General features: G+C 51.4%; 1 protein-coding gene across 1 annotated transcript; it reads left to right on the top strand.

Annotated features, from left to right (window-relative positions):
* Nucleotides 1-17,490: 17,490 nt before the first annotated feature.
* IRGC (immunity related GTPase cinema) lies at nt 17,491-18,864 on the top strand. The gene is given in 1 exon segment (XM_064380679.1): nt 17,491-18,864. A coding segment is annotated over 1 exon segment (1,374 nt).
* Nucleotides 18,865-23,124: the final 4,260 nt, after the last annotated feature.

Here is a 23,124-nt window from a genome sequence, read left to right as displayed (position 1 = left end):
CGGCCGGAACGTGAGCGTGCGCGGCTGCGGCTCCCGAAACCTGTGCAGCGGCCTGGACTGGACCCAAGGGCTCCCTGCGCTCCTGGGACACCGGCTGTCCAGTCACTGCAGCCTCGGCCGCCGCGCCGTCCTAGGGTCCCACTGCCGCTCGGGCGCCGCGCCCGGCCTCCGCCTCGCCCTGCCGGTGCTGGCGGTGGCCCTGACGACCATGATGCTGTCCTAAGGAATCCCTGCCACCGGGGAGGCCCCCTCCACCTGCTCGTTCCGCATGTCGCTAGTCGGTGCCCTAGCGCCCCTCTGCTAGGACAATGTGGGGACTTGGAAGCTCCTGATGAGAAGCTCAGGAAGCAGGGGTGAGCTTCCTCCCTCAGACTAGCGCTTCCCAAAGCCCAGAGCTTCTGCTCCAGACTCAGGGCTTCCCCAAGGCTAAGTCCTCTTTCCTCACACCAGGGCCCTAAAGGCCATGCCTCCAGCAGCCTAGGGTGCATCTTTCCCCCTTAGACTAAGGCCACTCACCTCCTGTTGAGATCAGGCCTCTGCTCAACCAAGGGGATGTACCTCCCCTCTCAGATTAGCACATTCCCTAAGACCAAACCTCCTCCCTCAGAGGAGGGCTGTTCTTCTTCCTCAGGTTAGAGACACCCCCATAGCTACATTCTTTCCTTTAGATCAGGGGGCCTCCAAGACTAAACCTCCTTCTTCAAACTAGGGGGTTCCCAACATCAGGGTGCTCCCGGACACCAGGGACCTGTCTCTTCTCCCTCACGTTGACAAACAGCTCCTCCTCTTTCTGTCTCCCTCTTTGGGGTCTAGCAAAATCCTGGGCAGCCAAGCTGGGGCTTGAGGATCCAATACACCTGCTTCCAAGGTTTTCAGAGCAGCCTCTTCCACCTCCACAGTGGGCCAGGATGGGGCGGGGGCTTGGTGGGGTGAGGAGTGTGGGCCCAATCTCCCAGCTGTAACCAGATTGGAATAAATCACATCTCACAATGCCAAGTGGTTCGCGTTTCCTTTTTCTGAAGTTTTAGCCTCAAAGAGGGCCCTTATGTGGTCCTCTCCTCTGAGGCTAGCGGAGGTCAAGCCTCTACAACTGGCGAACTTGGAGGGGATGTACTGACAACAGTGTCTGGGAGCCAGGGTGGGCATAGGATCAAATGCTACATCTGGAACTGAACTCAGAGGACTGAGCGGAGAGGTGAAACTGGGGAGCCCATGATAGGCAGAATGCCAGGAACCGTTTACTTCCTGCTGAAAGTGGCTGGTCGCGGTGGCTCACACCTGTAATCCCAGCAATTTGGGAGGCCAAGATGGGTGGATTACTTGAGGTCAGCCTGGTCAACACGGTGAAACCCCCCAGCCTCCACTAAAAATACAAAAAATTAGCCAGGAGTGGTGGTGGGTACCTGTGGCCCCGGTTACTCGGCGGGTGGAGGCAGGAGAATCACTTGAACATGGGAGGCGGAGGTTCCAGTGAGCTGAGAAGGCGCCGCTGCACTCCAGCCTGGGTGACAGAGCGAGATTCTATCTCAAAAACAAAAACTGAAAGTAACAGAAAGCCCAATCAAAGAACAGAAATAATTCATTCATCATTCAGCTAACAAATCTTTATCCGTCACATGTATGCATTCTTCGAAAGACACTAAGGATACAGACAAAATTCTCTGCTCTCACTGAAGTTGTGTTTTTGTGGAGGAGACACATAATAAATAAATATCACATATCACACGTACATATCGGTGAGTACTAGGAAGGAAAGAGTGCAGGGAAGGAGAATGGGGAATGCTACCAGAGAGGCGTGATCTTATACGTGGTGAGCGAGAGCCTCAGCGAGGTGACATTTGAGTGGAGACCTAAGCGAGGCAAGGGAGGAGGCCATGCAGGTGTCTGGGGTGGGGGAGGGGGGCATTCCAGGCGGAGGGAACTGCAAAGGCAAAGGCTCCGAGGCAGATGCAGCAAGAAACAGTTAATGTGGGCCAGACGCAGTGGTTCACACCTGTAATCACAGTGTGGTTTTGGGAGGCTGACGCTGGAGGATCACTTGAGACCAGGAGTTCAAGGCCAGCCTGGGCAACATAGCAAGATCCCATCTCTACAAAACATTGAAATATTAGCCTAGCATGGTGGTGGATTACAGGCATACCTGTAGCCCCAGCTACTTGGGAGGGTGAGGCAGGGGATCACTTGAGGCCGGAAGTTTAAGGCTGTAGTGAGCTATGACTGCGCCACTGCACTCCTGCCTGGGCTACAGAGTGAGACCCTGTCTCAAAAAAAGACAAGGGAAAGGGAAGGAAGGAAGGAAAGAAGGAAGGAGGGAGGGAGGAAAAGAAAGAAAGAAAAAGAAAAAGAAAGAGAGAAAGAAAGAGAGAGAGAGAGAAGGAGGGAGGAGGAAGGAAGCAAGGAAGGAAGGGAGGGAGGAGAAAGAAAGAAGTTAATATTGTACACATGGAGGTAGGGTAGGGGGTATCCAGGGATCATTAACTCAGCGACTCAAAGGAAACACAGAAACTCTCTCTCCTCTGCCATCCTCTGCATGTTTCCATGGTGATGGCCATAGCTGCAGCATCATGCCCTCGTACAACCATATCCGAAGCCAGAAGGGGAGACCTCCCATCCTTGTCTTTCCAGAAGCCCCATCCCCTAGCGGACTTTCCCTCGCACCTCCCTGGCCAGTACTGAGCCAGTCAGTCCCTGGCAGGTTGATAGACTTATCCTGATTGACTTCACCTAACCCAGACCCGGTCCCTGGGGTTCAGAAATGTTCCAGTCTCTCCTGTGGGTCATGGCTGCCCCAGAGTCTGGACAAATACAGAGTTTGAGAAGGGGGAAATAAAAAATGGGCTTAAAAAGGGGGACGGGGAAAAAATATGGGGTTTGAAAAAGAGAACCGGAAAAAGAAATGGATCGATAGAGATCAGTCAGAAAGAGAAGCTACCCTTAAACATTAAGAAAATGTCCACATATACACAAAAGTAGAGAAAATAGTATAATGTCTATGATGGACTGACCCCCCGATCTATGATGGGACCAGAAAGTGACTGAGCCCAGAGCCCACGGCCAGCGCTCAGGAAATGTTTGCAGGTGGAAACAGTCATTAAATGACCCTTCAGGTGTCAGTCTCCCAGTGTCCAAAATTATCCACATTTTGCCAAATTATCTCTCCCTTCCTTCCCCTCTTCCCTTTCTCCTCCTTTCCTACACCTCCCCCTCTTCCTCCCTCCTCTCTCCCCTCTCCTCTCTCCTTTTCTTTTTTGATTTTTTTGAGATGGAGTCTCACTCTGTCGCCCAGGCTGGAGTGCAGTGGCGTGATCTTGGCTCACTGCAACCTCCGCCACCCAGGTTCCAGCAATTCTCCTGCCTCAGCCTCCCGAGTAGCTGGGATTACAGGCGCGTGCCACTGTGCCCAGCTAATTTTTGTATTTTTAGTAGAGATGGGGTTTCACCATGTTGGGCAGGATGGTCTCAAACTTCTGACCTCAAGTGACCCACCCGCCTCAGCCTCCCAAAGCGCTGGGATCACAGGCGCGAGTCGCCGCTCCTTGCCTTTCCTTGGCTTTTACCCTCCCTCCTTTGCTCTTTCTCTGTCCCTTCTTCCTTTTGTCCTCCTCTCCTCCATATTTATTTCTTCCCTTCTCTCTTCTTTCCTTTCTATAGTCCCTCCCCTCTCCCTTCATTCCTTTTTGTGATGAGACATTTAAAGCAAATCCCAGACATTACATTTCACCCACAAATACTTCTGTGAGCATCAGCGCCCGTGCTTCTGACTCTTGTAGGACGCATCCTTTCTGGCAGGGAGGATGGAAGAAAATAAAGCATGTTGAGAGCCTCGCAAAACTGCACCCATCCCTGCCTGTTTGCAGAAGACCTAGAAATCCTAATCCTTCAGGAGAGATCTCCCCTCACCCACGGATCTGTGACGTTCTTCTAAATCCTTCATAGGAAGCAAAAGTGACTGGTTCACCTGTCTTTACCAAAACATTTAAAATTATCCTGGGTGTGGGGTGCGTGCCAGTGGTCCCAGCTACTCAAGAGGCTGAGGTGGGAGAATCACTTGAGCCCGGGAGGTTGAGGCTCCTGTGAGCTGTGATCTCACCACTGTACTCCAGCCTGGGCCACAGATCGAGACCCTGTCTCAAAAAAAAAAGTGACCAGTTCAATATTCACACAAGAGACACATCCACAGAGCTCATCATAGTGGTTCAGAGGATGTACTGAGGTTCCAATCTGAGTTCAAAAGTCAGCTTTGCCAGGTACTAGTTGATTTTTTTTTTTTAACCTTTGGAAACAGTCTGACTCTGTCGTTTAGGCTGAAGTGAAGTGGCACGAACTCGGCTCACTGCAGCCTTGACCTCCTGGGTTCAAGCAATTCTCTTCCCTCAGCCTCCCCAATAGCTGGGATTACAGGCACGCCACCATGCCCAGCTAATTTTTGTATATTTAGTAGAGATGGAGTTTAGCCGTGTTGCCCCGGCTGGTCTCCAGCTCCTGAGCTCCGGCAGTGCACCTACCTCGACCTCTCAAAATGCTGGGATCGCAGGCGTGAGCCACCAAGCCCAGTCACTAGTGACTAGTGGCCTCGGATGAGTCCTTTGACCTCAGCTTTCCGATTTGTGAAATGGGGCAAAAATGGTCCCTACTCATGGAGTGGACATGTGGGTTGAGAGTCTGCACGTACACAGAACACGGAACAGTGCCTGGAATTCAGAGTTTAATGCAGGTAAACGGTGGCTCTTGCTGTCATTATTGGGGAGGGAAGTGCCCTTTCGGTCATGCGTCCCATTTCTGCCTGTTACCCAACTCGGCCTCCCATCTGGAGGATGCCTGCCCCAAGGTATGGGTGTGGAGGAACAGGGGGCTGGTGAGGAAGGAAGGCAACATCTATCTCTGCCAGACAGGAGGCCCCGGGGGATGCGTCCCGGATATGACCTGTCCTGGCTGAGAGTCTAGAGCCCATGGCAGCTGCTCAGGAAATGTTTGTGGAAAACAGTCATTTAATGGCCCTGGAATCTGCAGGGGTAAAAGGGACTTTGGGGGATGGGGTGGGGCTAACCTGGGTGAAGAATTTGACGTTATTGTACATTGCTAACAATGTACATAGGGACGTACATGGAGGCACATTATTCGAGTTTTCAAATTTTACTAGAAATTATTTAAAACAAACAAAAACAAATAAAAAATATGTAGAGTCTCTTGGCACTCAGCCGAAAGACAGACAAACATCAAACATTTGAAATAACTACCCAGTGGCTGCAGCCTTCCCCGGCCACAGCTCCCATCACCTGACACCACCTCTGTCCTGAACGTGGTGTTTCTAACGTTATCACCTACAGCCAGGCCCTTAATTTTCTTTCAGACAAGGTCTCACTCTGTTGCTCAGGCTGGAGGGCAATGGTACCATCAATAGCTCACTGCAGCCTCGACTACCCGGGCTCCGGTGATCCTCCTGCCTCAGCCTCCTGAGTAGCTGGGACCACAGACAGCACCACCATGCCCAGCTCGCCTTTCCTCCCTCCCTCCCTTCTTTCCTTCCTTCCTTCCTCCCTTCCCCTTCCCTCCTTCTCTTTCTCTCTCCGTTCCTCCATCCCTCCCTTCCTTCCTTCTCTTTCTCTCTTTCTTCTTTTCTTATCCCCTTGTGTTGCCCAGGTTATTCTCAAACTCCTGAGCTCAAGCGATTTTCCTGCCTCGAACTTCCAAGGTGCTGGGACTACAATTGTCAGTTTGAGCCACAATGCCTGGCCACTTCTAATTTTTTAAGGGAAATTTTTTCTTCTTCTTTTCTGCTTGGCTCTCTCCTCACCTTTTTCTCCTCTCCCCCACAGACTCCTTCAAAGGAGTGCTCATAGTGAAGCGGCCGTCCCCTCCCCGGTAGTGCCCCACTTCCCAGCTGCCATGTCCACCCGGAGGGGGCCCCCTAGACATCCTTTCTCCCCTGCAGACTCCAGGGAGCAGTCAATGAAATTGCTTCAGTCATGAAAAGGTCTGTGGGATAGATCCTTAGGAGCAGGGGTTGCTTAGTTGAAGGAAGTGTGTGCATTTAATTCTTTAATAAGTGCTGTCAGATTTGCCTCAAGTGTTTCATCTGGGGCCCTCCTGCATGGGGAACCCCTGTTTCTCTCCATCTCTTCTGCCTCTCCCTGCTGTTCTTTCTCTCTGAACCTTCCAAGGCCACAACCTGGGGTTCTGACCAGTGTTGCGCTGAGCCACATGGGGCCTGTTGGAAACAGATGCTCGGTGCCACAAAGAAAAATCAGCACTGAGACAAAGGATTTCTCTATAAGCAATTTTTACTTTTTTCTTCCTGAACTGCAGGAAGGGTACTTTCACTAGCCTTCTTGCCACAAGAGTACAACAAACATTTGTACACTTGAAAAAGCAGACATATGGTTCCCTTCTCTGGAAAAAAAAAGAAAGAAAGAAAAAGCAGCCTTATTTATCCGTTACACATTTGGGGTCATCCTTACTGCAGTGTCTGATCTCCCCTGGCTGGAGCCGGATCTCACAATCTAAACTAAAACCCGATTGGCTAACTACTTAAAACTTTTCTAAACAGGTAAAAGCAATGGAGAGCTGGGACATGCCCGTGAACACGTCCAGCACAGATATCTTGATTAAAGTACAAGGACATAGAACGTACTACGTGCCTGTAAGCATGGCATGTCTAACAGCTACATAGGATAGGGCTTAACAAAGAGTTATTAGCAAATTGATTCTTTACCAAGAAAGGAAACTTTAAAGAGGAACTTTTCTACTTCCCAGGGCCTGATACAAAGGCGTTGTTTACCCGCGCCCCTCTGTCATGGTTTCATGGTTTGTGTGTGTGTTTGTTTTGAGACAGGGTCTGGCTCTGTGCTTGATCTCAGCTCAATGCAACCTCTGCCTCCTGGGCTCAAGCCATCCTCCTAGCACAGCCTCTAAAGTAGCTGGAGCTATAGGCGCCTGCCACCAAGCTCCGCTAAGTTTTGTAGAGACCAGGTTTTGCCACGTTGCCTGTGCTGGTCTCGAACTTCTGGGCTAAAGCAATCCACCCACTCCGGCCTCCCAAAGTGCTGAGATTACAGGTGTGAGCCACTGCACCTGGACTTCATGTAGTCTTGTTGGTTTGTTTTGAGACAGAGTCTTTCTCTCTGTCACCCGGGCTGGAGTGCAATGGCATGATCTCAGCTCATTGCAACCTCCACCTCTTGGGTTCAAGCAATTCTCCTGCCTCAGCCTCCCAAGTAGCTGGAACTACAGGCGTGTGCCACCACACCCAGCCAATTTTTATATTTTTAGTAGAGACAGGGTTTTGCCATGTTGGCCAGGCTGGTCTCGAACTCCTGACCTCAGGTGATCTGCCCTCCTTGGCCTCCCAAAGTGCTGGGATTACAGGCGTGGGCCACCGTGTGCAGCCTCTCATGTATTTTTTTAATGGCTAATTTGTTCCAGAACATTAAAGTAGTCAAAATAATATTGAAAAATTATTGAGTGGGTGTATTAAAACTCATACTATTTCAAGTTAAAATATTTTAATTATAATAATATAAAATGTATCATGATTTTATTCCAGCTTAAGTTAATTAAAAATTACTGAACATAATCACTTGATTAAGAGAATTGTCAAGCATGGGGATTCTCTCAATTGAAAATGAAATCAGCCAAGATGTAGATTTTGAAAATATTGATTAGTTATTTTTCCATCAAAGCTGGGGTGTACATTTAGGGCTTGGTATGGCATTGGTCTTTATTTGGAATTTTGATATTGATTGTTCATGAAAATATCATGGGGCCAGGCATGGTGGCTCCTGACAGTAAGCCCAGCACTTTGTCAGGTCAAGGAGGGCAGATCACTTGAGGTCAAGAGTTTGAGACCAGCCTGGACAATATGGTGAAACCTCGTCTCTACTAAAAATACAAAAATTAGCTGGGCTGGTGGCAGGCGCCTGTAATCCCAGCTACTCGGGTATCTGAGGCATGAGAATCGCTTGAACTCAGAAGGCAGAGATTGCAGTGAGCCCAGATCACACTCCAGCCTGGGTGACAGAGCAAGACTGTCTTAAAAAAAAAAAAAAAAAAAAGGATTTTTTGGCATTAATTTTGATTAAAGTACTACATTAAAAATGCCTTAAAATATAATTTATCTCAATGACTGAGTTTTTGGGACCCCTTTAAATTTTGCACCCAAGGCCAGTTCCTCATTGTCCCTAGTTCTGACCAAATTGACTCACTGAATGCAGAACGGTCCCCTCTCACTCCTGACTTGTTTCTGGAAAGCCTGTGGGTTGGCTGGGCTCAGCTGTATGGTTCTTCTGCCCCCATGTGGTCTCAGCTAGGGTTACTCCTGTGCCTGCATTCAGATGGAGCTCAGCTGTGGCTGAAATGTCCTGGATGGCTTCAAGCTCATCTCCATGTGGCTGCAGTCTCTACATGAGGTCTCTCCAGCAGGGTAGCAGGAAAAGCAGGACCTCTTTTCATGATAGCTCAGGAGAAAGAAGGAGAAAACAGGAGTTGCCACCTGTTAAGGCCTGGGCTTGGGAGTCCCAGAATAACAAAGAAAGTCACAAGACTGGCCCAAATTTAAGGGAAGGGGAAAGAGGTTCTTCCTCTTGCTGGAAAGAGTGGCACATGCCCACAGGGATGGGAAAGTCGCTAGTGGCAATCTACCCTTTCCTCTCCTCTATCCTCTTGCTTTCTTTTTCTTTGTTTTGCTTATCATTACTTGATATTATCTCAATTACTTTTGTTTATAAGCTCCATGAGCGCAAGGACCATTTTTTGTTTGTTTTTTGTTTGTTTGTTTCTTTGTTTTTGAGACAGAGTCTCCCTCTAACAACCAGGCTGGAGTGCAGTGGCACAATCTCAGTTCACTGCAACCTCTGCCTCCCGTGTTCAAGCAATTCTTGTGCCTCAACCTCCCAAGCAGCTGGGACTACAGGTGCCCACCAGTACATCTGGCTGTTCTTTTTTTATTTTTTTGTAGTTATTGTAGAGATGGGATTTTCCCATGTTGGCCAGGCTGGTCTCAACCTCTTGACTCCAAGTGATCCAGCCACCTCAGCCTCCCAAAGTACTGGGATTACAGGCATAAGCCATCAAGCCTGGCCCCTTTTTCTTCTTTTTTCTTATCACTGCTTGACACTGTCTTAATTACTTTTGTTTATTATCTCTATATTTCAAAAAAATATAAGCTCCACGAGAGCAAGGGCCTTCTGTGTCTTATTACTGTATCAGTACCTAAAACTGTGCCTAGCACCTACAAGGCAGCCAATATTTAAATGAATGAATGAGCGAATCCCTGAGGACTAACTTCAGGTTTACCCAGGTTGTGGAGAATGGAGAGAAGGTGGAAGCCATGATGTATAGATATTCCCAGGGAAGTGTTTTAGAATTTCTACGAGACACAGAGAGAAAGGTCAGGGAGGGACCAGGTGTATTGGCTCATTCCTTTAATCCCAGCACTTTGGGAGGCCGAGGCAAGCAGATAACGAGGTCAAGAGATCCAGACCATCCTGGCTAACACGGTGAAACCCCATCTCTACTAAAAATACAAAAATTAGCTGGGCATGCTAGCAGGTGCCTGTAGTCCCAGCTACTTGGGAGGCTGAGGCAGGAGAATCGCTTGAACCAGGGAGGCGGAGGTTTCAGTGAGCTGAGAGAGCACTGCACATCAGCTTGGCGACAGAGCAAGAGTCATATCCAAAAAAAAAAAAAAAGAAGAAGAAGAAAGGGCAGGGAGGGCAGGAGGGCAGGAAGATTGGGAGTGGGCAGGAGAAATGGTTGGAAGAAGTCTGGGAGGTTACAAGGGACGGTTCAGGGACTGTCTTTGTCACTGCTGTGTCTCCAGCCTCAACCAGCCAGGCCTGGCTCACTGTAGGTGTCCAGAAAGCATGTGTTGAATGAATCAACTTTCTCCAAAGATCCTCCACCAGCTCCACCCCCACCCCCAGGCTGGGTCAGGCACGTCCATGGCTCCCACACCTCTCTGGGCAGCTTCAAACCCATCATAACCACTGTGGGTCATCACTGTCTGAGGACGGAGGTGTGTTCCCTGTAAGACTCCGAGTCCACAGGATTGGTGCTGTCTCAGTCACCACTGGGTCCTCAACATGAACCAAGGGGCCCCTGGAGGTATCAAGTATACTTCGCATCACCCTCCTCCCTGTGAGGCAGAGCTGTCCCCATCATTGCTATATTCTCACCCTGGCGGGACACAGCGGACACTCAGAAAACTTCATTGATTCTAAGATAGACCATTTTTCCTTTTTGTTTTTCCACGTGTGTGTGTGTGTGTGTGTGTGTGTGTGTTGCTTTGTCACCCAGGCTGGAGTGCAGTGGCGCAATCTTGGCTCGCTGCAACCTCCACCTCCTGGGTTCAGGTGATTCTCCTGCCTCAGCCTCCCAAGTAGCTGGGATTACAGGCATGTGCCACCACACCCAGCTAAGTGTTTTTTGTTTGTTTGTTTTTGTTTTTGGTAGAGGCAGGGTTCCGCCCTGTTGGCCAGGCTGGTCTCGAACTCCTGACCTCAGGGGATCTGCCCCACCTCAGCCTCCCAAAGCCCAAAGTGCTAGGATTACAGGTGTGAGCCATCCCACCTGGCTCTTTTTCCACATTTTCAGAATTTTTTTTTTTTGAGAGACAAAGTCTCACTGTTGCCCAGGCTAAAGTGCAGTAATGTGATCACAGCTCACTGCAGCCTTGACCTCCAGGGCTCAAGCAATCCTCCTACCTCATCCTCCTGAGTAGTGAACCACAAGCACATGCCACTGTGCCTGGCTAATTTTTAAATTTTTTGTAGAGATGGGGTCTCCCTATATTGCCCAGGGTGGTCTTGAACTCCTGGGCTCAAGTGATTCTCCTGCCTCAGCCTCCCATAGTGCCGGGATTAAGGTGTGAGCCACTGGGTCTGGCAGCAGCTTTTACAATAAGACAACTGACTGGGCACAGTGGTTCACGCCTGTAATCCCACTTTGGGAGGCCAAGGGGGTCAGATCACCTAAGGTGTAATCCCAACACTTTGAGAGGCCAAGTTGGGAAGATCCCTTGAGGCCAGGAGTTTGAGACCAGCCTGGCCAACATGGTGAAACCCCATCTCTAGTGAAAATACAACAATTAGCTGGACGTGGCGGCGGGCACCTGTAATCTCAGCTACTTAGGAGGCAGAGGCAGGAGAATTGCTTGAACCTAGGAGGCAGAGGCTGCAGTGATCTGAAATTGCACCACTGCACTCTAGCCTGGATGACAGAGTGAGACTCTGTCTCAATAAATAAATAAATATAAAAGACGACAGTGAAGTTTGCTGCATCAATTGCCTCTTCCTTTCACAAAAGATTTCTCTGCAGCATGCAATGCTGTTCGATAGCATTCTACCCACGGCAGAACTTTCAAAATTGAAGCCAATCATCTCAATCCCTGCTACTGCCTTATCAACTACGCTTATGTCATATTCTAAACCCCTTGTTGTCATTTTAACAATATTCACAGCATCTTCACCAGGCGTAGATTCCATCGGAAGAAACCGTTTTCTTTGCTCATCCGTAAGCAGCAACTCCTCGTCCATTCAAGTTTGATTATGAGATTGCAGCAATTCAGTCACATCTTCAGCCTCCACTTCTAATTTTAGTTCTTTTGCTATTTCTACCACATCTGCAGCAAATGCCTCCACTGAAGTCTTTTTTTTTTTTTTTTTTTTTTTTGAGATGGAGTCTTGCTCTGTCACTCAGGATGGAATGCAGTGGCAAGATCTCAGCTCACTGCAACCTCCGCCTCCCTAGTTCAAGCAGTTCTTCTGCCTCAGCCTGTTGAGTAGCTGGGATTACAGGTGCATACCACCACGCCCAGCTGATTTTTGTAGTTTTAGTAGAGATGGGTTTTGTCACATTGGCCAGGCTGGTCTCAAACTCCTGACCTCAGGTGATCCACCCACCTCAGGCTTCCAAAGTGCTGGGTTACAGGCATGAGCCATCGTGCCTGGCTTTTTTGTTTTTGGTTTTGTGTTTTGAGACAGGGTCTGGCTCTGTGGCCAAGGCTGGAGTACAATGTTGTGATCTTAGCTCACTATAACCTTAAACTCTTGGAATCAAACAATTTTCCCTCATCAGCCTCCCAGGTCGCTGGGACTACTGGCATGTGTCACCACACTCAGCTAATTTTAAATTTTTTTGTAGAGATGGGGTCTCACCATATTGCCCAGGCCGGTCTCAAACTCCTGGCCTCAAGGGATCCTCCCAACGTGGCCTCTCAAAGTGTTGGGATTACAGGTGTGAGCCACCACACCCGGCCCCATCTCAGCTTTGAACATGGCTTCTTCACTAAGCTGAATCATTTCTAGCATTCGATTTAAAGTGAGAGACATGCAACTCTTCCTTTCAGTTGGACACCTGGAGGCCATTTTAGAGTTATCAATTGGCCTAATTTTGGGACAGTTGTGTCCCATGGAAGAGGGATGCCCAAGGAGAAGGAGAGAGACAGGAAAACGGCCGGTCAGTGGAGCAGGCAGAAGACACACGACGCTAAGTTAACATCAGTTAAGTTTGCTGTTTTCTGTGGGCAGTTAATGGTACCCCAAAACGATGGCAACGGTAACATCACAGATCGCCACATCAGGGACAGTAATGGTGGAAAAGTTTGACATATTGTGAGAATTTCCAAACTGTGACACAGAGACACAAAATGAGCACGTGCTATTGGACAAATGGCACCAACAGGCTTGCTAGACACAGGGTTGCCACAAACCTTCCATTTGTAAAAGACACAGTGCCAGGCCAGGCGGGGTGGCTCACACCTGTAATCCCGGCACTTTGGGAGGCCGAGGCAGGAAGATTGCTTGAGGCCAAAAGTTGGAGACCAGCCTGGCCAAGATAGTGATACCCTGCCTCTACTAAAAATACCAAAATTAACCAGGCTTGGAGGCATATGCCTGTAGTCCCAGATACTTGGGAGGCTGAGGTGGAAGAAGCACTTGAACCTGGGAGGCGGAGGTTGCAGTGAGCCAAGATCATACCACAGCACTCCAGCCTGGGAACAAGAGCAAAACTGTCTCAATAAATAAATAAAACAAAACAATAGTTGGGCATAGTGCGTGCTTGTGGTCCCAGCTACTTGGGAGGCTGAGGCAGGAGGATCACTTGGGAGGCAGAGATTGCAGTGAGCCGAGATCGCGCCGCTGCACTCCAGCCTGGGCGACAGAGAGCAAGGCTCTGTCTAAAAAAAAAAAAACAAAGAAAAAAAAAGAAACCACCGACTAAATTCTTGGGCTTACAAGATACCAGATAAGAAAAGAAACAGCTTACCACATCACTGAAACAGAAACAGTACCCAAAGTCAGAAACCAGAAACAAACAGAAATTCTTGAGTTTGCAGGATAGCAGGTAAGAAAAGAAACAACTTGCTGAAATGCTGAAACTCCTTGCACTTGTGAGATCAAGAAACGACTGTCTGGAATTGGTTGGAAGTAAGATGACCGACTGGAGTTTGGGCAGAACGAGCTTGCTGATGTCACAGCCTGAATCCCCACTGCGTGCTTTACACGAACTCCCCCTGAATTTGCACATGCAACGAGTTAGCATGAAGAAGTAATCGTGCATGGCCCAAGGACTTTCTAGACCTCCGACTTCATTCTGACAATCACCTGCTAATCTCAGAATCCACACCCAAACCTTTTCTAATAAAAATATTGCTTTTTTTTTTGAGATGGAGTCTCGCCCTGTTGCCCAGGCTGGAGTACAGTGGCGCAATCTTGGCTCACTGCAACCTCCACCTCCTGGGTTCAAGTGATTCTCTTGCCTCAGCCTCCCGAGTAGTTGGGATTACAGGCATGTGCCACCATGCCTAGCTGTTTGGTTTTTTTTTTGTTTTTTTTTTTTTGTATTTTTAGTAGAGACGGGATTTCACCATGTTGGCCAGGTTGGTCTCCTGACCTCAAGTGATCCACCCACCTCGGCCTCCCAAAGTGCTGGGATTATAGGCGTGAGCTACCGCGCCCACCAGCAATGACCCAATTTGTGTCATCAACTTTCACACTTGTCTGGGGAACTGAGAGTTCCCTGGGCGGCGGGTGGAGTGTAGCACAGCCAAGCCCTCGGACACCAGACTGTGAATCTGAGACTTTGTCCTGGGTGTGATGGAGACCATGGAGGATTCTGAACAGGTCTCAGTCTTAGAAAGATCTCTCTGGAGTCTTTAGGGGGACTGGAGGGCCCAGCGTGAGTGGGTGGTGACCCCATGAGCAGCTGGGGCTTGGGGTCCCTGCTCCACATCTGGGCCCTGCCCCCTGACATCACTGTCACATTACTGCACCAGGGCTGGCTGACCAATAAGCTGCTGCTTGCTATTATGATGGGTCCTAGCAACGGAGTCTGACCTTGGGCTAAGAGGGAAGGAGATCCTATCAGTGGGGAGAGCGTGAGGGGAGAGGGAGAGCCTACAGGGCAGGTGAGTCCCCCAAGCCTCTCTGGCTGGGCCCCTGTGAGTGGGTGGAGCAGGGGCTTCTGGTCCTAATCCGGACCCCCTCAGCCTGAATTCCAACCACTGACTTGTCTGCCCTTTGCTGCCAGGACCTGTCCCAGGTTCCCACTCTTCCCAACGCAGACCATACTAGAGAGAGGGCACATGCAGGAAAGCCCCCGGCCCAGGATATGAGGCTCAGATCTGGAGGGAACAATGTCGGGTTTTTTTGTTGTGTTTTTTTTGTTGTTTTTTTTCTGAGACGGAGTCTGGCTCTGTCGCCCAGGCTGGAGTACAGTGGCACAATCTTGGCTCACTGCAACCTCCACCTCTCGGTTTCAAGAGATTCTCCTGCCTTAGCCTCCCAAGTAGCTGGGACTACAGGCATGCGCCATGACACCTGGCTATTTTTTGTATTTTTAGTAGAAACGAGGTTTCACCATGTTGGCCAGGCTGGTCTCGAACTCCTGACCTCAGGTGATCCACCTGCCTTGGCCTCCCAACGTGGTGGGATTACAGGTGTGAGCCACTGCACCCAGCCAGGAGCAATGTCTTAAGGACACATTTCCTTGGGGGATGGGGTGGGGCAGCAGAGGATGGGGTGAGGGGTGGGAGGTGGAGAGATGGGGTGCAGGGGGCAAGGAGACAAGCGGGGAGGCGGGGACATGGGGCTGAAGGGAGAGCAGCTCTCTAGGGCGGCGAAGGAGCCTGGGGACCTGAGTTTGGGTCCTGGCTGTGCCTCTGATGGGGAGACATCACTTGTCTTGTCTGAGCCTCAGTCCTTCTCCCTGTCAGCTGGGGACAGTGATCCCAGATGTGAGCAGCTCTCCCAGGCCTCCCTGAAGAGCCGTAGTGAGTAAATGTATTTTAGAGGTGATGGGTCAGAGGACAGTGAGTGGGAAAGGGAGGACCAGGGAAGCTCCTGGCTAGGAGGAGGGATCTGACACAAGACGATCACGACAGGAGCTCCAGGAGATGGGAGGGGAAACTGAGTCCTGGGAGGCAAGGGCTGCCATGGCAGCGCTGGGGTTTCATGGAAATGACTCCCAGTATCCAGGTGGTCCCCATGCCTGGCTTCCCGAACCCCAGGGTGTCTGAACCCAAAGTCAGCCTAGGGCTACCTGAACGGGATTCATGGTCATCACGGCAGCCCTGTGAGGTGGGCAGGAGTATCCCCCATGGGGCAGCTGAGGCTCAGAGAGGGTGGGGACTTGCTCAAAGTCATACAGCTAAGAATATTAAGAATGATAAGAATGATGACGATGGCAATGATGATGCCAATGATACGTGGCACTGCCCTGAGCCAGGCGCCCTGTGGTGTCATAACTTATTCAAGTCTCAGAGATCCTAGAAGGTGGTTTGCCATGATTGTCGTTATCATTCTTAGCTTACAGATGAGGAGTGTGATGGGGAGAGTTAAGTAACTTGCCTCACATCACTCAGTGAGTAGGTGGTGGAGCCAGGATTTGATCCCAGGCAGTCTGGCTCTGGATCTGGGTCCCCTTCACCCTACCCTCCAATCCCAGACACAGCAGGAGTGCAGCCGTTTCCTCTAAATGGGCCCATGCCACAGGCCAGGAACTGGGCTTAAAGCCCCTTCATATGAAGCTTGGCTATGTAATTTGCAGAGCCCAGTACGAAATGAAAATATGGGGCCCCTGGTTCAAATATTATAAAGAATTTGGCCAGGTGCAGTGGCTCACACCTGTAATCCCAGCACTCTGGGAGGCCGAGGTGGGTGGATTGCGAGGTCAGGAGTTCAAGACCAGCCTGGCCAAGATGGTGAAACCCCATCTCTGCTGAAAATACAAAAATCAGCCAGGCGTGTTGGCAGGCACCTGTAAGCCCAGCTACTTGGGAGGCTGAGGAAGAGAATTGCTTGAATCTAGGAGGCGGAGGTTGTAGTGAGCCTAGATCGCGCCACTATACTCCAGTCTGGGTGACAGAGTGAGACTCTGTCTCAAAATAAAAAAAAAAAGAATTTCAGGCTAGGCATGGTGTCTCATGCCTGTAATCCCAGGACTCTGGGAGGCTGAGGCAGGAGGATCTTGATCCCATGAGTTCAAGATCCCAGATCCCAGCTGGGACAACATAGTGAGACTCCCATCTCTACAAAAAAATTAAAAAGTAGCTGGGTATGGTGGCGTGCGCCTGTGGTCCCAGCTATTCAGGAGGCTGAGATGGGAGGATTGCTAAAGCCAAGGAGATCAAGGCTGCAATAAGCCATGATCGCACCACTGTGCTCCAGCCTAAGTGACAGAGAGAGACCCTGTCTCAAACAAACAAACAAAAAAAGAATTTCAGCCAGCATCAGCAGAGCATTAAACCTAGCACAGGACCATTCTAAGCACAGAGCCTCCAGAGCAGACACACACCCAGGAAACCGACCTGTGCCTAGGTTACCCTGGGGACTCCAACAGTGCGCCAAGGGGCCGCTTGGTGGTCATGCCCATTACCCAGAGAGGTGATTCATTTTGCCCCTGGTCACACAGGAAGTTAGTGGCAGAAGAGGGATGTGAACCTGTGCCTGCCAGACCTCAAAGCCCCCTAACTTGTGCCAAAAATGTGTTCCCAATTCTTTTTTTTTTCTTTTTTGAGATGGAGTCTTGCTCTGTTGCCCAGGCTGGAGAGCAGTGGTGTGATCTTGGCTCACTGCAACCTCCGCCTCCTGGGTTCAAGTGATTCTCCTGCCTCAGCCTCCCAGAGTAGCTGGGATTATAGGCATGTGCCACCACACCTGGCTTATTTTTTGTAATTTTAGTAAAGACAGGGTTTCCCTGTGTTAGCCAGGATGGTCTCGATCTCCTGGCCTCATGATCCACCCACCTCAGCCTCCCAAAGTGCTGGGATTACAGGGGTGAGCCACCGCGCCCGGCCAGTGTGTACCCAGTTCTTGAGGGAGAGAGTTGTGGGTTTCCAGGGGGACTTCCTTCACATCCGTGGTGTCTGTCTCTCTCTGCCCCATGCCAAGACCCAGGATGTGTGAATGGCTCCCTTCCCCTCCGCAGGCGCTGAGGATCACGAGTCCTGTGATTCTCCCCTGTTCCCTGCCACCCTCTGAACCACTGGTCACCATGGCTGCTTCGAAGTTGCCCGTGGTGCCTGGGAAGAAGGAAACCGCCATCCTTATGGCCAAGGAAGAGCTGGAGGCCCTGTGCACAGCCTTTGAGTCTGGCGACATCCCCCAGGCCGCCTCTCGCCTCCGGGAGCTGCTGGCCTCCACCGACAGCATCCTCCTGGAGGTGGGCGTCACGGGCGAGTCCGGCGCTGGCAAGTCCTCCCTCATCAACGCCCTTCGTGGCCTGGGGGCCGAGGACCCCGGCGCAGCTCTCACGGGCGTCGTCGAGACCACGATGCAACCCTCGCCCTACCCACACCCACAGTTCCCCGACGTGACCCTGTGAGACCTGCCAGGGGCCGGCTCTCCAGGCTGCCCGGCGGACAAGTACCTGAAGCAGGTGGACTTCAGCCGCTACGACTTCTTCCTGCTGGTCTCCCTGCGCCGTTGCGGGGCCGTGGAGACCCGCCTGGCCGCCGAGATCCTGTGCCAGGGCAAGAAGTTCTACTTCGTGCGCACCAAGGTGGATGAGGACCTGGTGGCCACGCGCACCCAGCGGCCGTCGGGCTTCAGCGAGGCCGCTGTCCTGCCGGAGATCCGAGACCACTGTGCCGAGCGGCTGCGGGCGGCCGGCGTGGCCGAGCCCCGCATCTTCCCGGTGTCCAACCTCTCACCGGGCCGCTACGACTTCCCCGCGCTCGTGTCCACCTGGGAGCGCGACCTGCCCGCCCACCGGCGCCACGCTGGCCTGCTGTCGCTCCCCGGCATCTCGCTGGAGGCCCTGCGGAAGAAGAAGGCCATGCTGCAGGACCAAGTCCTCAAGACCGCGCTGGCGTCCGGCGTCATCCAGGCCCTGCCGGTGCCGGGGCTGGTGGCCGCCTACGACGACGCCCTGCTCGTCCGCTCGCTGCGGGGCTACCACCGCAGCTTCGGCCTGGACGGCGACTCGCTGGCCAAGCTGGCCGAGCAGGTGGGCAAACAAGCGGGTGACCTGCGCTCGATCATCCGCTCCCCGCTGGCCAACGAGCTCTCGCCTGAGACCATCCTGCGGCTCTCTTCCCAGTCGTTTGACGGCGCCATGCGGGTGGCCCGCGCCTTCGAGAGGGGCATCCCCGTGTTTGGGACGCTGGTGGCAGGCGGCATCAGCTTCGGCGCCGTCTACACCATGCTCCAGGGCTGCCTCAATGAGATGGCCGAGGACACCCGGCGCGTCCGCATCAAGGCCCTGGAAGAGGACGGGCCCCAGCCGGAGGTCAGCTTGGAGGCGGCTGGTGACAACGGCGTAGAAAAGCGGGCGTCTGGGGAGGGAGACAGCGAGGAAGCCCCATTCTCAGCCCGCAGGAAGCTCGGCCTCCTTCTTAAGTACATTCTGGACAGCTGGAAGAAATAACCACTCAGAAGAGAAATAGAGTGCAGCCCCGCCCCCCTGCCTCACCACAAACTAAGTCTTAACAATATCCAGCCAACCAACAAAAAAGGCCAATGTGGTGAATGTGAGGCTGCAGTTGCCTGCGGGGTGGGCGTGGAGGGAGCTGGGGGGAGCCTGCGTCCTGGTCAGGGCAAAGGAGGGGGCCTCAGGGAGGGGAGCGGGGAGGCAGGTGGGCCCAGGGCCAATACGGTGGTGTGAACAGGACAGGAGTGACCTGGGGAGGGACGCTGGAAACATGGATGGTGGACCCAGGGTTCCCAGGGCCCCCTGGTGGTGTCCCCAAGTGGCCAGGAGGAATTTGTGGGGCACAGGACAGCAGGGCTAAGACAGGAGGATTGCATCCTGCTAAGGTACTTTTAATTATATTTTATTATTTATTTTTTTGAGACGGAATCTTGCTCTGTCACCCAGGCTGGAGTGCAGTGGCACAATCTCAGCTCACTGCAACCTCTACCTCCCAGACTCAAGCAGTTCTCCTGCCTGAGCCTCCTGAGTAGCTGGGATTAGAGGTGAGCACCACCTCTAATTTGAGCGCAGCTAATTTGAGCCCAGCTAATTTGAGCGCCCAGGCTGGAGGCTGGAGTGCTGTGGCACGATCTTGGCTCAATGAAACCTCTGCCTCCCAGGTTCAAGCATTTCTTCTGACTGAGCCTCCTGAGTAGCTAGAATTACAAGCGAGCACCACCACGCCCAGCTAATTGTGTGTGGGGGATGGTTTTTTTGTTTTGTTTTTTTGAGACTGCGTGCCCAGGCTGGAGTGCTGTGGCAAGATCTTGGCTCACTGCAACCTCCACCTCCCGGGTTCAAGCATTACTCCTGCCTCAACCTCCCAAGTAGCTGGGATTATAGGCATACACCACCATATCCAGCTAATTTTTGTATTTTTGGTAGAAAGGGGGTTTCACCATGTTGGCCAGGCTGGTCTTGAACTCCTGACCTCAGCCTCTCAAACTGTTGGGATTACAGGCGTGAACCACTTCACCCAGCCCCTGCTAAGGTATTTTAGTTTCAATCTCGTGTCCTTTCTGAGAACCCAGTGTACCAAAGGCAGCCCCTAGGGCTTGGGTTGAGCACAGTGGTGTCCAGCCATGGCTAAACAGGTTGGGGAGAGTGGGCATCCATGCCTGCCTGCTGCCTGGGAGTGATGGATGGAAGAGAGAGGGAGGCCAGATGGCCACAGGGCTCACCTCAGTGTGAAGCCTGGGGAGACAGAGAGTGGCATGGGGAGAGAGTGACTGGATGTTTCCATGAACATGGGAGGAGAGAGGAGCCTGAGAAAGCAACTCCGTGGCCTAGCATGAGTCTCACTCCAGAAGGATGGCGGGTGTGTCTCAGAGCAGGAGGGTGCATGGTGTTGAGACTTCTGGGGTGTCTGTGATTGGGAAGAATCCTGGTCTCTCCATGATGTAAAAAAATTGTTTTTTGCCAGGCACGGTGGCTCACACCTGTAAACCCAGCACTTTGGAAGGCTGAGGTGGGCGGACCACCTGAGGTCGAGAGTTCGAGACCAACCTGACCAACATGGAGAAACCCCATCTCTACTAAAAATACAAAAATTGGCCAGGTGCGGTGGCGCATGCTTGTAATCCCAGCTACCTACTCAGGAGGCTGAGGCAGGAGAATCGCCTGAACCAGGGAGACCAAGGTTGCAGTGAGCCAAGATCTTGCCATTGTACTCCAGCCTGGGCAACAAAAGCTAAAATCTGTCTAAAAAAAAAAAAAGGCCCGGCGCGATGGTGGCTCACACCCATAATCCCAGCACTTTGGGAGTTCAAGACCAGCCTGACCAATATGGTGAAAAAAACCCATCTCTACAAAAAATATGAAAATTAACTGGGTGTAATTGTGGGCGCTTATAGTCCCAGCTACTCAGGAGGCTGAGGCATGAGAATCGCTTGGAGCCGGGAGGCAGAGGCTGCAGTGAGCTGAGTTCGCACCACTGTGCTCCAGCCTGGGTGACAGAGCAAGACTCCATCTCAAAAAAAAAACACTTTTTCTTAGAGATAGGGTCTCACCCTGCCGCCCAGCTGGAGTGCAGGGGTGCAATCTTAGCTCCCTTCGGCCTTGACTTCTTGATTTTGATGCTGTGGGTCTAAGACTGATGCATTTACTGGGTCTGCGGTCACCTGTCTCTGTGTGATTGGGTTGGGGTGTGTGTGTGTGAATGCTGGGACCTACTGAAAGGCCCTGGGTCTTAACATGAGGGCAACTGTGTGTTGAGATTTCTGAGCCAGCTGGCCAATATGGCGAAACCCCATCTCTATTAAAAATACAAAAATTAGTTGGGTGTGGTGGCACCCGCCTGTAATCCCAGCTACTCAGGAGGCTGAGGCAGGAAAATCGCTTGAGCCCGGGAGGTGAAGGTTGCAGTGAGCTGAGATTGTGACTCTGCATTCCAGCCTGGGTGACAAGACTCTGTCTCAAAAAAAAGAAAAAAAAGAGAATGCTAAGTTTAGAGATTCATGTCTATATTTTTATTTTTCACTTTGACACACTGAAACCTAACTTTCCCCTGCTCAAGACCAAATTAAAAAGTAACCATAACAACATGTCATAACAATGGCCAAAGTGTCTGAGGCATCACCAGCAATAATACTGAGAGTGTAACCACACGCTAGGCTAAGTGCTTTATATTAGCTAGCATTTATTCATCACTGCTAGGTACTCCTGGCTTCTAACAGCCTGGGAAAGGAGGCTCTCCTCCTGTTTACATTTGGCACTGAGAGAATGATTAACTTGCGTGGCTAAGAGTCGACGCTCACACCTGTCATCCCAGCACTTTGGGGGGCCAAAGGGGGTGGATCACCTGAGGTCAGGAGTTCGAGACCAGCCTGATCAACATGGTGAAACCCTGTGTCTACTAAAAATACAAAAATTAGCCAGACATGGGTGGTGGGTACCTGTAATCCTAGCTACTCGGGAGGCAGGAGAATTGCTTGAACCCAGGAGGTGGAGGCTGCAGTGAGCTGAGATCGCACCACTGCACTTCAGTCTGGGTGACAGAACAAGACTCTATCTCAAAAGAAAAAAAAAAAACAAAACTTGTCCAGCGCTGCTAGATAAGCTATATGGGGTATCTGACTCACATGGCTTCGAGTCACAGAGGGTCTGTGCAACACAGTGGCTGAAGGTATCTGTGTCTGGCCCAAGCATCCTTGTGAGACTAAACTCCGAAGCACTAGGTGCTTGGTGCAAAAATGAATCTGACACCCTTGTATCTACCCAAGGCTAAACTCTCACCTGGTGTGTCAAGGGTCATGCGTGTTTAAAAAGTTAAAGAGAGAGTGACGATTGAAGGTGGTGGTGAACAGGACAGGAGGTGCCCCAGGGCTTCTGTAGGCTCAGACAAGCATCAAGGAAGGGCTGGATTTAGATGCAGGGAAGAAGGCGAGCTTCCAGGTTAGAGCTCATAGGGATGGATAAGGATGGGGGCCAGAAAGGGGCAGGGCTGGTGCTGGGAGCTAGTGGGGCCATCTTGTATGGTGAATAAAGAGACTGTGGTGACACAGAGGAACCAGGAGGGCAGAAGCTCCCTCGAGGACTGGGAGGCAGCCAGGAGGGAAGCTGATTCACACCCAGTGTGGTCAGCTGGACCAATGACCCAGAAAACTTTCAGAGTGGATGGAGGCTGGGTGCGGTAGCTCATGCCTATAATCCCAGCACTTTGGGAGGCCGAGGTGGGCAGATCGCTTGAGCCTGGAGTTCGAGACCTGGCCAACATGGTGAAATCCCATCTCTACTAAAAATACAAAATTAGCCAGGCATGGTGGTGCATGCCTGTAATCCAAGCTACTGGGGAGGCTGAGGCAGGAGAATTGCTTGAACCCAGGAGGCACAGTTTGCGATGAGCCGAGATGATGCCATTGCACTCCAGCCTGGGCAACACAGCGAAACACTATCTCAAAAAAAACCCAAAAAAAAAAAAATTAGCTGGGTATGGCGTCATGCGCCTGTAATCCCTGCTACCTGGGAGGCTGAGGCAGGAGAATGACTTGAACACGGAGGTGGAGGTTGCAGTGAGCTGAGATCACGCCATTGCACTCCAGCCTGGGTGACAAAAGCGAAACTCAGTCCTGCCCCCCAAAAAATACCCACAGAAGGATCATTCTAATGCCCACAGCAGACCTCTCCCTTCCCTGACTACTCACAAAGATCAAACTGGTCAGCTCAACGTTCCAGGCCCTTCCCAAGCTGGCCTCTGTCTAAACCTTGTCAAGAATA

The sequence above is a fragment of the Aotus nancymaae genome, unplaced genomic scaffold, assembly GCF_030222135.1.
Source record: "Aotus nancymaae isolate 86718 unplaced genomic scaffold, 86718_ANA_hifiasm-v0.15.2.pri h1tg000028l, whole genome shotgun sequence".
In the NCBI taxonomy this organism is placed as follows: Eukaryota; Metazoa; Chordata; class Mammalia; order Primates; family Aotidae; genus Aotus; species Aotus nancymaae.
The sequence above is the reverse complement of the archived record's forward strand: the minus strand, read 5'-3'. Positions and strand labels throughout refer to the sequence as shown.